This window comes from Echinops telfairi, unplaced genomic scaffold, assembly GCF_000313985.2.
Source record: "Echinops telfairi isolate 266 unplaced genomic scaffold, ASM31398v2 ScPeMD7_2;HRSCAF=8, whole genome shotgun sequence".
Lineage (NCBI taxonomy): Eukaryota > Metazoa > Chordata > Mammalia > Afrosoricida > Tenrecidae > Echinops > Echinops telfairi.
The window spans coordinates 13463156-13479759 of record NW_022103898.1 but is presented as its reverse complement, the minus strand read 5'-3'; the positions used below and the strand labels follow the sequence as shown (position 1 = coordinate 13479759).

The following is a 16604-nucleotide window of genomic DNA, read 5'->3' as shown; positions in this document are numbered from 1 at the left end:
GGAGCTCAGCGAATCCCGGCAAAGTGGTACCATGTAACTCATGAAGCCATCAGGTGTGCGATCAGCCATCATGCGTCAGTTTCCTGTCCCCGGCCGGCCGGCTTACGTATTGTTAAGGGACTGGATGTTATGTCCCCGGTGTTTCAAAAACCGGCAGGGTCGCCCATGGTGGGCGGGTCTCGGTGGAGCTCCCAGAGAAAGACAGACTAGGGAAAAGCTTGGCGCTCTACTCCTGAAAAAAAATCAGCCATTGAAAATCTTCGAGGTCATAACTCGAGGAAAGAGTATGGGGAGTGGGGATGGGGGCCAGTATCACCCAGCCCTGGGGTGGGAGCTGCTTCGGCTGTTTGGGCAGCCTGGACCTTCGAGGGTTTCTACCCAGTGGTGCCCCTTGTGAATCTGAGGTCATCCTGGGAAGGTCCAGCCAGCGTCCACTTTGTTGGCCAACGTGGTTGATAGTTGCAACACAGCATTAAGGGTGTAAGACCAAGTGTTCCCGCCACCGTCCTACCAGGTTGTTCTGCTGTGGTGGTTTACATGTGGCCATGACGGTGCACATGATGGCACCAGTATTTTAAATACCAGCAGAGTCATCTGTGGGGAATGGGCCTCAATGGAGCTTCCAGACGAAGACAGACTAGGACGAAAGGCCCAATGATCTATTTCTGAAAACTACCAAATACAACCCAACAGCCGACAGCAGGCTGTCTGATGCAGTGCTGGAAGCTGAGCCCCCAAAGATGGCAGGCGTTCAGACCAGCCTGCGGCTCAAGGAGCATCTTGATTCTGTGACATGCAGACATAATCACCAAGAGCCGGGACAGGCTCGTCAAGGCAGGTAAGGACAGCCGAGTGTTCCGAGGCCACAGGAGGTCTCATGGGGAAATGACAGGGTCACTTTGCCCAATGGGCCCATGGCCCTGAGAGCTTCTCCTCCCAGGACTGAGTCTAGAAACTTCCATCCAAAAAAGAAGGCAGCACGTTTCTCTAAGTCAGGCTGACTTCCCTGTGCTAGTCACACAGATCAGGGAGGGGAGGGTCTGTCAATAACAGGAAACAGTGTCCGTGGGGTGGGGGGACAAGGGAGCTGCAGTAATTCACCCAGCAGGACCTTCCAGGAGGTGTTGCCCAATCCCACATGGTGAAGCCAGCCAGGCGGCAGAGTGTGGATCTGATGCTGAGGGCGATGGGGAGCCATGCTGGCAGTGAGGAGAGGAGCTTGGACATAGTTGGATCTTGGACAGAGTGCCCTAACTGGCCTATGGCGGGTGGGTGAGAGGGGGGCATGGCTGGCATGGGGGTGGGACTCCAGGGAGCAGCAGATAAGGTTTGGAAGAGGTCAGAGTGTGTGGGAGTCATCTACACCGAGTGTGCTGGGTCCTGGCCCTGGAGCTCTTGGAGGGACAGGTAGGCATCCGTGTTGAGGGCCAGGCAGGAGGCGAGGGTTCTGGCCTGCCCCTGCCCCGAAGGGGTGGCCCAGGGGGAAGCAGCCCCGTCCACAGACCCAGGGCCTGGGGCTTCCTCTTTAGCTCCTCCTAGTGCCAACTGTAGGAGTGACTGCACAGCCACTCCATTGGGGGCCTCTGCAGTGGGTGGGCCCAGGGATCTGGAGTCCGCCTCTCCAGAAACCTCCCCCTGCAGCACCTCCTCCATGGTCTCACTACCCCCAAGCGCAGAGTTTGGGGGGCATGGGCCCATGAGCATGCTGGGAGAGAAGAGCAGCAGGTCTTCCCCGGGGGGGAAGGAACAGTAGGCATCATCTCCCTCGGGCGGGGGTGGCAGGGCTGGCCAGGGGGACCCCTCGGGTGCACCGGGCCCGCCCTCCTCTGGCTCCTCAGCACAGGGGTCATAGGTGAAGTACACCTGGCAGGCCTCAATCTGCAGCTCATCTGGGAGGTGGAAGAAGAAGTAACCCTGGTTGGTGAAGCAACTAGCATGTGAGTGGCTGCCAGGCGAGGGCACAGGCGCCTTGTCCTTGGGTGCAGGTGTCTTGTCCTCGGGCTGCAGGAGCAGCTGCAGGGCCTTGGTGTCACGGTCCAGAACCTCCAGCCGGGAGATCTCGGGTGCTGGGCCGCTGGAGCTGAAGGAGGCCGAGGGGAAGGGCGAGGAGAGCCACTTCTGTAGGGAGAGATGGGCAGAGGATGGGGGAGAGAAGCTGAAGTGTTCAGGTTAGGGCCAGCAGCATCGCTGAACACAGCAGTCAGGCCTGTGCGCAGTGCCATGAAGAACTGCCCAGGCCCGGTCTTCGCAGTGGGTGGCAGAGGGCAAGCAGAAGTTGGCACCACCTGGCTCCCACCTGATCCCAGGCAACTGGCTTGGGGTGGGGGTCCCAGAAAGATAGGGAGGGTGACGGGCTTCTCATTCAGGCAGAGAGAGAGAGTGGGTCCCTTCTTGGCAGCTCTCATCTCCCCTGGCACATGGTACACTTCTCCCTCAAACTTTCTCTCTCTCACTGCCATCGAGTTGATGCCAACTCAGAGGGACCCCATAGGATGGGGTAGAACTGACCCTGTGGGTTTCCGAGGCTGATGACCCACCAGGAGCCAGAGCGAAGCTCTCGGCTGCTCTTCATCTTCTCCCTCCAAGTGCAAAGCCACCGGGGCTCTGCCCCTCCCAGCTCCGGCTGCCTGCTGCCCACTCTGGACCCACCTGGAAGTCTCCTCCGTGCTCTGTGCTCAGCTGGGAAAAGAACTCAGAGGGGTTTGGGATGTGGCACTCCAGAACCTTCTTCAGCCTGAAGGAGGGGTGGGGATGAAGGAAGGAGTAAGAGGAGATGGGGCCGTGATGTCCTGCCATCACCGTCCATCTGTCCATCCATCTATCCATTTGGCCCTACTGACTGAGGGCCCACAACGGGCTGGCTACTAGGCAGGGTGTTAGGGACCCAAGAATGGCAGAGGCAGGAGGGGCCTGCTCATAGGAGCTGCTGCTCTCATGGGGAGACAGACATGGAAATGGAACAGGGGGCCACTGTGAGCAGCCATTCATGGCAACAGAGAGCCAGGCACTGAACAAGCACTGCACGGCACACTAAGTGGGCAGGGGGGTGCCAGAGAGAGGCTGGGGCCAGGGTTAAGGCAGGGCCCCCGCTCAGGGCCTGAGTGGGGACTGAATTCCAGCCTGGGGTTCTGCTCAAAGCTCAGAGCCTGGAGCTGGCTACAGAAATGTCAAAGTGGCTGGTGGCTTCCCTCAGGGGCTGGTATGTTCTGCCAGCCACTTCCCGGTCCGGCGTCATTTGACCCCCATGCTGCCTTCCTGCCGAGGGGCTCGCCTTCCAGGGTTTCTGCTGCCGGTCGGTGGCTAATCCCTCAGAAGTGGGCTGCCTCTCCCTTCTTCCCAGTCTGGAAGCTTTGCTGAGCCCACCCTGTGCCCCAGGGGTGACCCTGTTGGTATATGAAATACGGGTGACATAGCCCCTAGCATCCAGCAGCACATGGGCCACCACAGTGCAACACACTGACAGACAGGTGGGGTGGGGGCTGCCTAAAGTCCAAGCCCTGGCCTCCTGTGTGACCCTTCAGGCCCCCTCTCCCCTTCTGCTGCCAGCCCCCCCAACCCCCACCTCCTTGCATCCTGAGTTCCTGGGGTGCTCTTCATTCATGCTGGCCCCCTCACTCCACCTGGTTGGCTTCCAAGCCCTCAGATTTCAAAGGAAACGGCATCTCCCTGTGCCCTCCCCATCTCCCCTTGACCCACAAGTTTCCTCAGCTGCTGTACCTGCTGCACCTAGAACCCACCTTCCCATTCTCATCATCATGCACCCTGTGCACACATGTGAGTCATCAAGACCCGCTGCCCGGGAGGCTGGAGCTGCAGGCCGGAGCCTCCAGAGCCCCCCAAACCCCCGGAGCCCAGTGAGTCTCAGAAAATTCAGGAAGGGAGGAATGAGTGAATGAACAAATGAGTCTTTGGGCCTAGATAGGCCTGAGAGGGCCCAGCACACACAGGGAGACAGCAGCTGTGAGCTGTGTACATACACAGATACACAGATGTACACTTACACACATATGCATACACGCGCGCACACACACGGCGCACACACACACGTCTTGAGCAGGCAGGGCCCTCTGAGGGACTCAGACCCCATGACCCTCCTCGGGCTGGTTCCGTGAACCAAAGGGGACCCCCTCTGGGGAGGGGGCACCGCTCCTGCCGGGTCATGGGGCAGCGCTCATCACTGAGTGTGTGTGCATGTATGTGATGCGTGTGTCTCTGAGCTGGGCAGAAGTGTGATGGGCAGGAGGGTCATCTCTTACCAAGTTCGGATATACTGGCAATGGACCAGGAGGTAAACCAGGAGGATGAAGGCCAAGGCACCACTGAGGCCCACAATCATGTGGCCCAACCAGGAAAGGGGCGGGGTCTTCCCGGGAGCTGCCAGGAGTGGACAGGGAGGAAAGGAAAGGGCTTTAGAAAGGAGCACACTCTCCCGATTCCATCACCCACTCCCCCTCCCACCAGTCTGTTACTGGGCCAGGCAGCCTGCCATGCCCATCCCCCCATGTCCAGCTCCCCGCCCCCACCCCATCTGTGCCCACCAGCACCTTCGGGCTTCGTCCTGAAGGTCAGGGGCGGGCTCCACGGGCTCCAGGTGGTGTTGACGCCTCGCTGGGCCCGGGCCCGCACCTGCAGCTGGTAGGGGGTGTCGGGGGCCAGGGTCTCCAGGTAAATCCACTGCTGGTTCTGCTGGATGTTCAGCAGGGGGGCCTCCTGGGACCAAGGCCAGGTGTCAGGGTCTGTGGGCTCCCCAGCTGAGGGGCTGACAGAGCAGATCCTCCTTACCACCTGCCCCCCCCCCACTGGGAGCCATTATTAGAAGGGCCCTGAACCCCTCTTTCTCTATTCAAAGCCACAAGCCAATCAGCTCAATGATTCCGGACCCTTCTCTCCTCTGCCCCACCCTCCCTGCAGCACCACCAGCTCACACCCACGCCCACAGCCAGGCAGAGGGATGGTTCTAGGAAGGGGAGCATGCATCCCCTGAGGTTGCAGTCCCCCAGACCTTTCCACCCTGCTCCCACCCAGACCCAGAGTCCACCTGCTCCAGCCCTCACCTCCAGAACCATTACTTCCTGTCACCTCCCCCAACCCCCCTCCCAACATAAGCATGGTCCTGCCTCTGGGGGAGACCCAGGTCTGCAGGGTCAGCTCCAGCTGGACCTCAGAACCCTTCCTGGGCCCCTCAAGTCCAAAGGCACGGCCGGGCCATCCTAAGGTAAGCTCCTGTTTTGTTTCGCAGTCCCCCAGACCTTTCCACCCTGCTCCCACCCAGACCCAGAGTCCACCTGCTCCAGCCCTCACCTCCAGAACCATTTCTTCCTGTCACCTCCCCCAACCCCCCTCCCAACATAAGCATGGTCCTGCCTCTGGGGGAGACCCAGGTCTGCAAGGTCAGCTCCAGCTGGACCTCAGAACCCTTCCTGGGCCCCTCAAGTCCAAAGGCACGGCCGGGCCATCCTAAGGTAAGCTCCTGTTTTGTTTTCCTGGCCCCCACTCAAGGCCTCCGCACGTGCTCCGTGGGGTTCTCAATGGCTGGTCGAGTAGACGCAGGCAGGCAGGCCTCTCTTCTGGGGCGCCCTTGCCCTACCCAAGGACCCCTTCCCCTCATGGCATCGTCAGTACCCAGGTTCTTGGTGCCCTGCATTTTCGGATCGTCTGCTGGCCCTGCCTCTTGACATGTAAGCCTTCCCCTGCGCTGGCCCACAGTCTGATCCAGGGGCACGTGGAGGGAGAAGGGGGAGGGGAGATCGGGGTGAGGGAGAGCAGGGGTGCCCGGGGCATCGCTCACCTCCCAGCTGTGGTCTGGAGGCCGTGACCGTGCCTGGAACTCCAGGTAACGCTCGATGTAGTGGGAGTAGGAGGGGAGCGTCCAGGTGATGTTGCACCTGCGGGCCTCCACATGGACAACCTGGAGGGACTCGGGGGCCATCAGGCGGACTGCAGGCAAGAAAGCAGACAGGAGGAGCCAATGCAGGTGATGCTGCATCACGGCCCCCAGCCCTGACCTGTGCCCACCACCACCTTTGGCTCTCTGGTCCTCCCCAGAGACCCTCCCTTCCTCTGGGGCTCAAATGTCACCTGACCGGAGAAGCCAGCCCTGAGCACCCACCACGCTCTCCCTTCCGTCCTGGCTGTCACCACTGGCACAGGCCATGAGGGTTCTACTAGCTTCATTGGCTGTCTCCCCGCTCCCACCAGACAGTGAGCTCACTGTGGCCGGGCCTCTGCCCTCGGGCCCGTTCCGGGTGCCTGGCACATTGTCTCCCTTGATCCACTCGATTGCTCTTGGGTGAAAGAACCCAGGCACCCTGTCTCTGTGCTCAGGGCAGAGCCAAGCATGATGTGTGGTTTATACCAAACCCAAACCAACCTCCCTGCCATCATTGAGTAGGTAATGCTGATTCGTACAACCTTACAAGACAGGACAGAACTCCCCCTGTGAGTTTCCAAGACGGGATTCGAAAGTCCCGTCTTTCTCCTGGGGAGCAGCTGGTGCCTTTGAACGGTTGAGACGGCTTCTGGTTAGCAGTCTAAGGCTCAATGACCACCACGTCAGCAGGGCTCCTCACAGACCATACAAATTTGCCGACTATAAAAGACGCTACGGTTTTATGATCTCGAAACTAAATTGATCTAGGGTTCGGTAATTCTGAGATACTATTGAAGAGACAACCCACTGCCACTGAGTGGACAGCAATCCTACAGGACAGAGAAGAGCTGTACCGGGGGTTCCCAACGCAGGAATCTTTCTGAGACCAGACAGCCTCCTCTTTCTCCAGAGGAGGCGCTGGTGTGTTTGAGCTGCCGGCCTTCTGGTTAACAGCCCTACGAGTAACCCTCTTCACCACGAGGGCCCCTCCACTTGACCCGGCAAGCAAGCAGCAGCAAAGTTTTCTCGAGGACCAACGACACTCGATGGGAAACGAAGAGGGTCCCCCCAGCAGTCCTGTGTGGCTGGTCACTCGCTACCCCCATTTCACAGGGGAGGAAACGGAACCTCAGCATGCTAAGGGGTCTACCCAGGACACAACTCTGGTCAAGGCAAGGCTGGGTGGGCTTTGAGCCCTGCGCCTCTCCTACAGATGCCCTCTCAGGTCACCCAAGGTCAGGCCTTGGAGGCAGGGAGCGGGGTGGAGACAAATGCTCAGGGGTGGGGCAGCCACATCTCCCGGGGTGTCACTGGAGTGGGCCTGGAGCTGGGGGGCTAGGATGAGAGACATAGGGACACAGTGCCCATGCCCTGGGGAGCTCACAGGCCAATGAACGGGACAGACCAGCAGTGATGACCTGGGACGTAAATTCTTTCAGTGAGGAGGCTCCAAGGGTCAGGGTGAGGTGGACTGTTCCAGGTGGAAGAGCCTTCCAGGCAGGGGGACCAGAGTGCGTGCAGGCTCAGAGGCCTGGATGGGCATGCTGGCCATGGAGTAGACCCAGGGCAGGGCGGGGTGCTGGGTAAGGAGTCCACCCCCAGGCCACGGTTCATGTGGGTGTGGAAACTGAGGGGGCAGAGAGACTGGAGCAGGGAGGACCCCTGGGAAGAAGGCCCATTGCAGAGCATCCTGCTCCACCCCGGGGTGCTCACTCACGGTTTTCAAAGGGCTTGAAGTCCAGGCTGGTCATAAGCCTCCACCTCTCCCCTTCCAGGCACCTCACACTAATGCTGACGACGTCGGCCGCTGTCAGCTTCTGGGACTGCGAGGGAAGAAAGGAAGACAGGGCTGGGGCCCTTACTCGGGACGGCGAGGTGAGGAGGGCAAGAGAGGCAGCAAAAGTGGCATTCTCCTCCCACCCCCACCCCCATGCCCTGCCTCTAAGGCAGGGAGCAGCAGGCCTTAGTCTGTAAAGGGCCAGATGGTAAAATGCTCGGGGCCATTCAGCCTGAGGGTCTCTGTCAGCACCCTTCAGCTCTGCCCTTGGCACTAGCAAGCAAGCACGGTCTGGGCTGTGCTCCAATAAAACTTTATTGACAGAAACCATCATGTGCTCCAATAAAACTTTATTGACAGAAACCATCGGAGGGCCACCGTTGGCTCAGCCTTGACCTAAAGTGAATGAAGCTGCCTTGGTCCATAGTGAATTTTGCATCACAAGAGGGCTGCGAGAAGATGCAAGTCTGATGCTGACCATGTTCAATCGCTGGGAAGACCCGTCCCTGCCCAGCTCTAGATATCCCACGGCCTGCCCTCTCTGGAAGAAGATGACAGGTATGGGGTGTTTCCTGGGCACAGACAAAGCCACAGTGTCGCTGGATTCTCCCGGCAGTCCGTGCCCACCCTGAGGCCCCATTGGATAAGAGACTGGCCCAAGTCACACAGCTGGCCTGCAGGGTAGCCCAGATTCAAACGCAGGCCCTCCTCCGCGTCCACAGCTGAGCAGAGGGATGCGGCTCTTGTCCGGCTGAGCTCCTGAGGAAGCTGACAGTGGCACTTGGCAGGCGCAGGGGTCATCCCTCTGACCCACAGGAGGCCCCACTGTGAGCTAACCCTGAGCCCAAACAGCAGGGCTGCTGGGACTGGCCAGGCAGGGAATTATTCTCCCCGTCTTCTGAAAGCTTCGTGGCCAGAATGGGGTGCTGAGAAGGGGCAGGTGTCCCCGATAGTAGGTATCCGTGTTATGGTGGCAAAGTTAGCACTAAGGACCCCCCATCTGGAGCGCTGACTTAGGACCAGACCCTCTTCTGAGCACACTACATCAGTGATCTCATTTAATTCTCTCCACCCCTCCTCCCACTGCTGAGGACATGGGAGCACAGAGAGGTGCTGTCACTCGCTGCAGGTTGGACATCGAGGGAGGGGAGGAGCCAGGCCTGCTGCAAAGCTCACAGCCTATTCCAGGGGCTGGGATGTTACCGGGGACATCGGGGGGCCCTATACCCCCCCACGCCCACACCTCCCAGAGAGTCAGTACAACCAGCGAGGGTTAGAGCATGAAGGTGTGGGCAGGTCCCAATGGGAGCCCTGCTGGCATTATACGCTGGGTGGCTAACCTCGAGGTCAGCGGATCGAAACCACCAGCAGCTCTTCGGGAGAAAGATGATGTTTTCTATCCCGTAAAGAGTTACCATCTTGTAAACCTGCAGGGGCAGTTCTACTCTGTCCTGGGGAGTCTCTGTGTGTCAGCATGGACTCAGTGGCAGAGAGGTTTCTTTCTGCGCGGGGTGGTGGGGGGAGTGCTAGTGGGGGGAGTGTCAAGGCCAAGTTGGTCTGCCACTCAATGCAATTCATTTTCCAGGGGCACAGCAGGGGGCCCTGTAAGAGGCCTGGGTTCAAATTACACTCAGACTCTCCCTGGCCTGTGGCCCTAGGCAGCTTACTCCCTTCAAAGACCCTGGACCCTCTGAGCAACCCCCTGAGACTGCTGCAGTTATCACCCCAATTCCACAGGCGGGGAGATGGAGGCACAGAAAGTCCCACTTAAACCCAGGCCTCCAGGCTGCAGCCTCTCCACTCTGAGCCAGCCCCACGGCTATATCGAGGACTCAGGACTCAGGTGTGGGGGTGAGGGTTGGGTGAGCTTGTCATTATCACCAAGCTGCTAGCCCACTGGGTGGAGAGCCGGGCAGCAGCCCCTCCAGGGGCCACAGGGCTCAGGAAAGCCCACGGGGCAAAGGACAGGAGGGCAGCCTCCCAGCTGGAGGTCACCCCTGCCTGCCTTAGGTACTCACCGATGGAAGCCCGAAGACCAGGTTGCAAGCCCAGGACTTTGGCCCCCAGGGATGCAAGGGGCAGTTTTCTCGCCACCGCCTGTCACAGTCAGAAAGCCCATTTAGGGAAGGAGTCCCGTACCAGCTGGGTCCAAGGGTCTCTTCTCAGGTCTCTGTGCTGTGGAGGCCACTGCCCACCCCGCTACACACACACACCACCACCACCACCACCACCACCATGCGTTTGAGTGGGTTTTCACAGGGCTCTGGGCCAGCCCGGCAAAGGATCCCTGCTCCCCCACTGTCCAGTAACCATCCCCAGCCACTCCCCACCCAGCAGCCTGAGAGACCTTCTAGAACACAGCTTCAAGGCAGCTACAGCTCCCTCCTAAAAGCCATCTAAAATCTTCCCATGGGGTTGAAGGGGAAGACCCCATGGTATCACCCCGCCCCTGCAGGAGCCAGGGCAGAGACCAAGGCCACCTGTGCCAGCTCCTTCTGAATTCTCTGTGCCCTGTCCAACTGACCCCCAAGCCCACGGTCATCCCCTGTCTCAGAGACTTTCCCTACTACCTCCCTGCCAGCACTGACACTTACTGACCACCTGGATGACTGGACCCAGGAGGGCCCTGACCCCACAACTGCCAGGGGTAAGGTGGGGGGGGCTCTCGAAACCCCAGATGGCTCTGAAGACTTGGAGGGTCCCCTTTCATCCCAAATCGCCTCTGGAGATGAGCCCACCATGGCACTGTAGGCTGTGGCCCAGGGTCACCGAAGCACGTGGTCTGCCCTGCCCTGGCAGCCTGCCTTCTGCCTGCCTGCCCCCAACCCTCCCTGGGCAACTGGAATCTACCTGTCTGACTCCCCCTATCTCTGAAAGGATACCTGGTTCTGTGGCCCCAAGACTCTTAGAGTCTAAGACTCTTAGAGGTCACAAGAATCTAAAGGCCAGGGAGAGTGAGGCTGCAGTGCAAGCAGGCCTGGTGGTACAGAGGGCTGGGCATTGGGATGCTAACAGAAATGTCAGTGGTTTGAACCCCCCTACCCCCACCCCCCTAACCCCCGCTGCTCCATAGGAGGAAGACGAGGTAGGCTGTCTCCACAGGGATGAGCATCCTCAGAAGCCCCATGGAGCAGTGCCACCCTGCCTCTAGGGCACTGTGGGCTGGCACTGACTGGGCAGCAGTGGTTCTGGGTTTTAGGTTGGGGTGGGCCGACCCGGCACTTACCTCTTGTCTGGTTTGGCGTATACCTGGCAGTCGGTGACCTGCGGAGCTCCATCCTCCTGGCTCCAGACGCAGGAGATGTTGGCCTTCGAGTTGTAGAAGCATGTGAGCGTGGAGGTGTCTGCCAGGGAGGGCGGACGTGAGTGGCTGCACGGAGCCCTCGGCCCTCAGCCACCACTCTGGCTCCCATCACCCCATGCCTACCAGATGTGGAGAGAGGCAGAGAGGGGGCTAATAGACCGATTTGAGAGAGGAGAAAACCAGGCAGAGCAGGAGGAGAGGCCAGGGTCTTGCTGCCCCTGTTTAGTGCAGGGACAGGGGCCCCTGATCTCTGTTCCCTGGGGTCCTTGCCAGCGCAGTGTCCCTGCCTCCCTCCTGCCCCTGCTGCTGAGCCTGTGGTCAAGAAGCTGGGCACTAGGAAGGGAGGGAGGGGCTCTGGACGAGTAGCCCGAGTCTTCGACCCTAGGGCACTCAAGTCCTCACCATTCACTGCTTCGGACAGCCCAGGGATGGCCAGGAGCATGAGGATGGGCAGGTGCCAGGACAGACCGCCGCCTGCCATCACAGCCACTGGGTGGAGCTGGGGGAGGGGAGGGAAAGAACACCAGTGAGCGCCGCGTGGTTGCCCTTGATGGCAAAGGGCCAGGCTAGGCACTCCACTCTCAGGGCACCCCAACCTACACCCACCAGTCTCCTCTGTGCCCTCTCTCCCTTCATTCACCTTGTGCTCAAATGTTCCCTCCTCCAAAAAGACTGTCCTGACCAGCAGGTCTATGAAAGCCCATTGCCTTGGAGAACATTCTGACCCAGAGAGAACACCCCCTGCCCCGCCCTTCCATGAGACAGAGTGGAATGGTCCAAGAGGCTGTGATGGCCTGTCTTTCTGGTGGGGCCATCTACTGCCAGATGCCCCCACATAACGGTGCTGCCTGGACGTGGAGAAGACTTGCCCCGACGGTGAACAGCCTCCAGGGTGGATGGCGTCTTCATGTCAAGAAAGCCCAAACCCTCGCCACTGGACCCGCGGACAACATCATGACGAAGACAGCAGAGACCAAAGCAGACAGAGATGTCCCTTTCCTTAGAGCCACCGTCAACAGCAGTGGAAGCAACAGTCGAGCAATCCCAGGACGTCCTTCATCGGGCCCTTCAACTGACCTCTTTAAAGGGCTAACGCGTAAAGATGCCACTTTGAGGCCTCAGGTGCCCCTCGCCCAAGCCATGGTGTTTCCAATCCCCTCCTGTGCATGCCGAAGCTGGGCAAGGAATCGCGAAGGGTGAAGGTCGAACTGAAGAAGAAGGCTGTTGTCCTTCGGTGCCCACCAGTCTGTTCTGATTCCTCTAGACCCGATGTTAAAACAGAACGAAACGCCGCCTCGGCCTCGCCACCCTCACCACTGCTCTTAGTCTGCGCCCCTTGTTGCAGCCCTGCATCGGTCTGTCCTTCCCAGGGTCTTCCTCTTGTTTGCTACCCCTCTGCTTTACGAAGCGCGATGTTCTCCGGGGACTGGTCTCCCCCATCACGTCCAGACTACGTGAGACGCAGTTTCTCCATCCTTCCCTTCAGGGAGCGGCCTGGCTGCGCTTCTTCTGAGACGGGTGGGGCTGTGTGCTCTTCCCGTGGAACTTCCAACGCTCTTCTCCAGAAGAGGAGCATGTGCCTTTAAATGAGGCGTTGGCGAAGACTCCTGAAGACACCGGGATGTCCGCGGAACAAGCAAGGACTTGGAAGAAGTCCACCCAGCCTGCTCCTTAGAAGGGAGAGTACCAGAGACCGTCCCATGTCCTTTGGTCACGTGATCAGGAGGGAGCGGTCCCTGGAGAAGGACCTCACGCTTGGTACAGGAGAGGGGCGGTGAGGACAGAGGAAGACTCTCAGTGCGCTGGGTGGACACCGTGGCGGCAACAATGGGTTCAGAGTCACCGTGGGGTGGGGGTGCAGGGGGTGGGGGTGTTTGGTCCTGCTGTCCCCACGACACCTCCTCCCGCAGCACAGCGGCTGGGTTCGAAACACCAACCTTGCCTTTCAGTGAATGGCCAAGCATGTCAATCACTGGGGCTCCTTATTTTTTCGTCGTTAAAAAAAAACCCCAGACAGCCCAAACCACCGCCGTGGAGTCAGCGCTGACTCGGGGTGGTGCTCTCTGGAACTGGAAGGGACCGGTCTCTTAGGGTTTCTGAGTCTAAATCTTGACAGGAGCAGACAGCCTCATCTTGCTCCTGGCGGGGAGCAGCAGCAGGTGGGTTTGAACTGCCCACTTGGCGGGTGAGCAGCCCAATGCTAACCCACATGCCAGCAGGGTTTCTATCATCACAGCATGTAATAATTAATGAATTAGCCGCTCATTCTCTCTAAGGCACCCTGATGACACAGTGGTTAATGAACCCCGCCACCGGCGCCAGCCCAAAGGTCAGTGGTTCAAACCCACCGGTCACTCAGTGAGAGGAAGATGAGGCTGTCTGCTCTGGTCAAAACTTACAGTCTCGGAACCCTGATGGGAGCATTTCCTTCCACGCTGTCCTACAGGGAGGGTCACTGTGAGTTTAAATCAACTGGAAGGCAGGGATGCATAGAACCTGGTGCCCAACAGATGCAACTGACCCGGCGAATGAATGAATAACAGGAAGAAGAGATGACACGTGGTCCCATCTGCTGGCCGGGCCATCGGGAGGGTGAGGCAGTTCCCCATGGCCAGCCCCGTCTCCTTGGACAGAAGGGAACAGAGGGACAGGCCCAGACAGGAGTCCAGGATTCCCCTTTTCCAGCTGGGAGGGAACAGAGAGGTTCAGTAACTTGCCCAAGGCCACACAGCTAATATGTGATGGTGCTGGGTGGGGTTTGAACCCTGGACTAAAAGAACTAAACCCAAACTCATAGCCATCGAATTGATGCCGACTCAGGGGACCCTCTGGGACAGGAGAGAGCTGGTCCTGTGGGCTTCCAAACAGCTGCAAACAACTAATTTCTCACGGGAGTGGGAAACCTCATCTCATTCCTGTGTGGCTCCAGGTGCAGAAGTTGTTTCTCGAAGACAAACCTCTGTCTTCTCTAAAATTCCAATGAGCTTGAAAGAAAGGGAGGTGTCTGCTGCCGGGAAGGTGATCAGAAGCATGTCTGAGTCTGCGCTACACCCCTCCAGGACAGACCCCCGCTGAGGGGCCACAGTCGGCCGGAAGCCAGTTTATTTCTCTCCCAGAGAAGAGGCTGCGCCATGCCTGGTGGTGGCCAGGGCACCTGGGCCCCATCCCCAGCTCAGGGGTCTTCCTGGAGTGGCTTGACCTGGCCCTCCTTCCTGCCAAGAGTCACACCACCCAGAGTGGCCAGAGGGTGCTGGTGACGCGCTCTGATGAGCTGCAGCCTCCGGCACCCTGAGGGGCCTGCCCTGTTCACAGGTGGGGTGCTTGCCACTCGATCCCCCTAGCTCCAGCATTGTTGATGGTGTGCCCAGAGGGCAATGAGACTCTGTCATGATGGCACGATGGTCTAATGCCAGCCAGGAGTCACCAGGTGCCACAAACGTGATGCCCTTGGCGGCTAATCGGCAGGCTGGTGTCTGAAGCCCACCCAGCAAGGCCCTGGAAGAAAGATGGGGCGCTCCGCCCTGACACACACAGGATCCCCTGGGCGGACACTAACAACCAAGCAGTGTTTCTGTGGCCTTTGTTCATGGCTCCTCAGATGGATTCCAGCCTCCAGCCTTTCTGGCAGCAGCCTTGCCCGTGAACCACTTGCAACACCTGGGGCCTCCCGGTGGGGGGGGGGGTCCCTAAAGTCTGCATTGAGCAGCATGTCCATGGTGAGGTTTTTGTAAACCTCAGCCAATGGTGTGTCCCTTACTGACAAGATCTGAACCCAGGACTGCCTGTGTCCACTGCCCGTGTGTCTCCCTCTGCCCACGGCACCCACCTTCCCAGGAGCCGCAGCTCTGTTCTCTCCCAGAGGGTTCCCATGAGGCCCCTCCCAGAGGGGCCCAGCCTGGGGGGGCGGCTCCCCCATGGTGGCACTGAGGCACACTGACTACCGGCACCAGCCAAGGTGTGTCTGAGGACCCCTGGCCACACCACGGAGATGGCCACTCACTGGTCACGGAGGTAGGGCTGTGTGGGGACATGGTGCTGCCTCTGGGGGATGTCCCTGCAGGGCGGAGTGGGTAGAGAAATGAGTTCAGGGAAGGCAGGGATTTTTACAGAAGAGGACCAGGCGGCAGGGAGGAGGAGGGGCTGTGAAGACCCCTCCAGGGCAGCGGTTCTCAACCTTCCTCACCGTGACCCTTTCATACAGCTCCTCATGTGGTGGTGACCCCCCAACCATACAATGATTTTCGTCGCTACTTCATAACTGAAGTAATTTTGCTACTGTTATGAATCGGGCGACCCTTGTGAAAAGGGTCAACCCCCTGTGAAAGTTCTCAAACCCACAGTTTGAGAACTGCTCCTCCGGGGGGAGGGGTGGCCCAAGCCGACCAGTAGCGAGAAGGTGGGGAGCCCTTCCAAAGCAAAGACTCTCTGATGCCAAGCACAGTGGCCCCCCTGGGCCCCTGGGCCGCCCACTGGCTCAGCTCCTCTGTGTCCTCCTGTTCCTCCTCCCTGTCCAGTCCCCGCTGTTTCTCCAGCTTGGTGCCTCTGAGTGACGACCCCGGCCCCCTGACATGTTGGGCCCTAGACAGGATCCCCAGGGCCCAGAGAAAACCCTGCTCCCCCTGCAGCTCTCCAGCAGCTTGGAGGGTCTGGGGGACTTGTGCCTGCCTTGTCCTCGCCTGCGACTCCCTTAACCGCCCTCCCCACGCCCACCCCACCAGCCAGGAAGGCCACAGACAGGGCAGCCCCACTCAGCCCTCATTCACCTCTCCTCTCTCTCTCCCTGCCGTCACCTGGAAGGCAACAATGGCCTCACCCGTGGCAGCTGCACCTAGAGCCTCCCTGACTCATCCCCCAAAGCCCAGCTCCAGCCCCAGTCCCCAGCCCAGCAGCTCCTAGTGAGGGCTCCCACTGCAGCCCACCACGGAGCTCTGAGCTGTCCAGCTTCTGGGTGATGGGGGTTGGCCAGTCTTCCCTCCTCGCTCACAGTGGCAGGTGCACCTTCTTCCCACCATGTCTACCTGTCTACACAACAGCCAGGCCATGGAGCTCTGCCTTCCAAATGGCCCTCCCCAGCCCACCTTCTCCACCCCCAACCCCCACCCCCTGCAGAATCCCAGAAGGCTGTCTCAGGGCCTCCTTCCACAAAGCCCTCCCTGAAGCCCCCAACAAGGGGCAAGTGACCCCCCTCCCTGAGCCTCCTGTCCTTTCCTCTAGGAGGGCAGTAACAGGGCACAGGCCTGGTGGGACACCCTTCATGGACTGCCGAGCCCCAGCCTGGTGCACAATGGCCCCAGAGACACAAGACCATGCTTGTGCATGAGAGAGGCTTCTGCATGGCCAAAGCGAGTGGGCTGCGGGGGCTCCAGCACCTGGCAGGCCCAGGCAGCTTCCAGCTCTGTCTTCCAAGGTGGATGGCCCCAGAGTGAGGTTCAGGGAGCCCCAAGTCCATCAGGGCTGAAAGAGCTCTCAGACCAGCTCAGCCCCAGGGGTAAACTGAGTCCCAGGTGGGTTCAATGGGGAGCTCAGAGTCGAGCTGGGCCTAGACCTCACCTCACCTCCCCCCTGCAACGTAGGGATGATGTGGCTGGGCTCCGGTCACCAATCTCCTAGCTCAGTCATCGGAGATGCGCTCATGGTCCCCGTGCTCAGATGGG

At 59.6% G+C, this 16604-nt stretch overlaps 1 protein-coding gene across 1 annotated transcript; it reads right to left on the bottom strand.

Moving 5' to 3' along the window:
• Positions 1–21: 21 nt before the first annotated feature.
• IL2RB (interleukin 2 receptor subunit beta) lies at positions 22–11412 on the bottom strand. Its single transcript, XM_004700709.2, has 9 exons — positions 11353–11412; positions 10873–10990; positions 9665–9743; positions 7587–7692; positions 5789–5937; positions 4545–4710; positions 4257–4374; positions 2650–2734; positions 22–2118 (listed from the first exon to the last, which is right to left on the bottom strand). Exons 1-9 carry the CDS (start codon positions 11390–11392, stop codon positions 1360–1362), a joined length of 1620 nt encoding a protein of 539 aa, XP_004700766.2. The 5' UTR covers positions 11393–11412; the 3' UTR covers positions 22–1359.
• Positions 11413–16604: the final 5192 nt, after the last annotated feature.

Bases quoted from the DNA above. Each gene is read 5' to 3' on its own strand.
- IL2RB (XM_004700709.2), bottom strand. From the start codon at position 11,392: ATGCTCCTGGCCATCCCTGGGCTGTCCGAAGCAGTGAATG. The intron at 5,938-7,586 runs GTGAGTGAGCAC...TCTTGCCTGCAG, and splicing joins CTTCAAGCCCTTTGAAAACC to TCCGCCTGATGGCCCCCGAG. The intron at 2,735-4,256 runs GTAAGAGATGAC...CCCCTCCTTCAG, and splicing joins TGCCAGTATATCCGAACTTG to GCTGAAGAAGGTTCTGGAGT.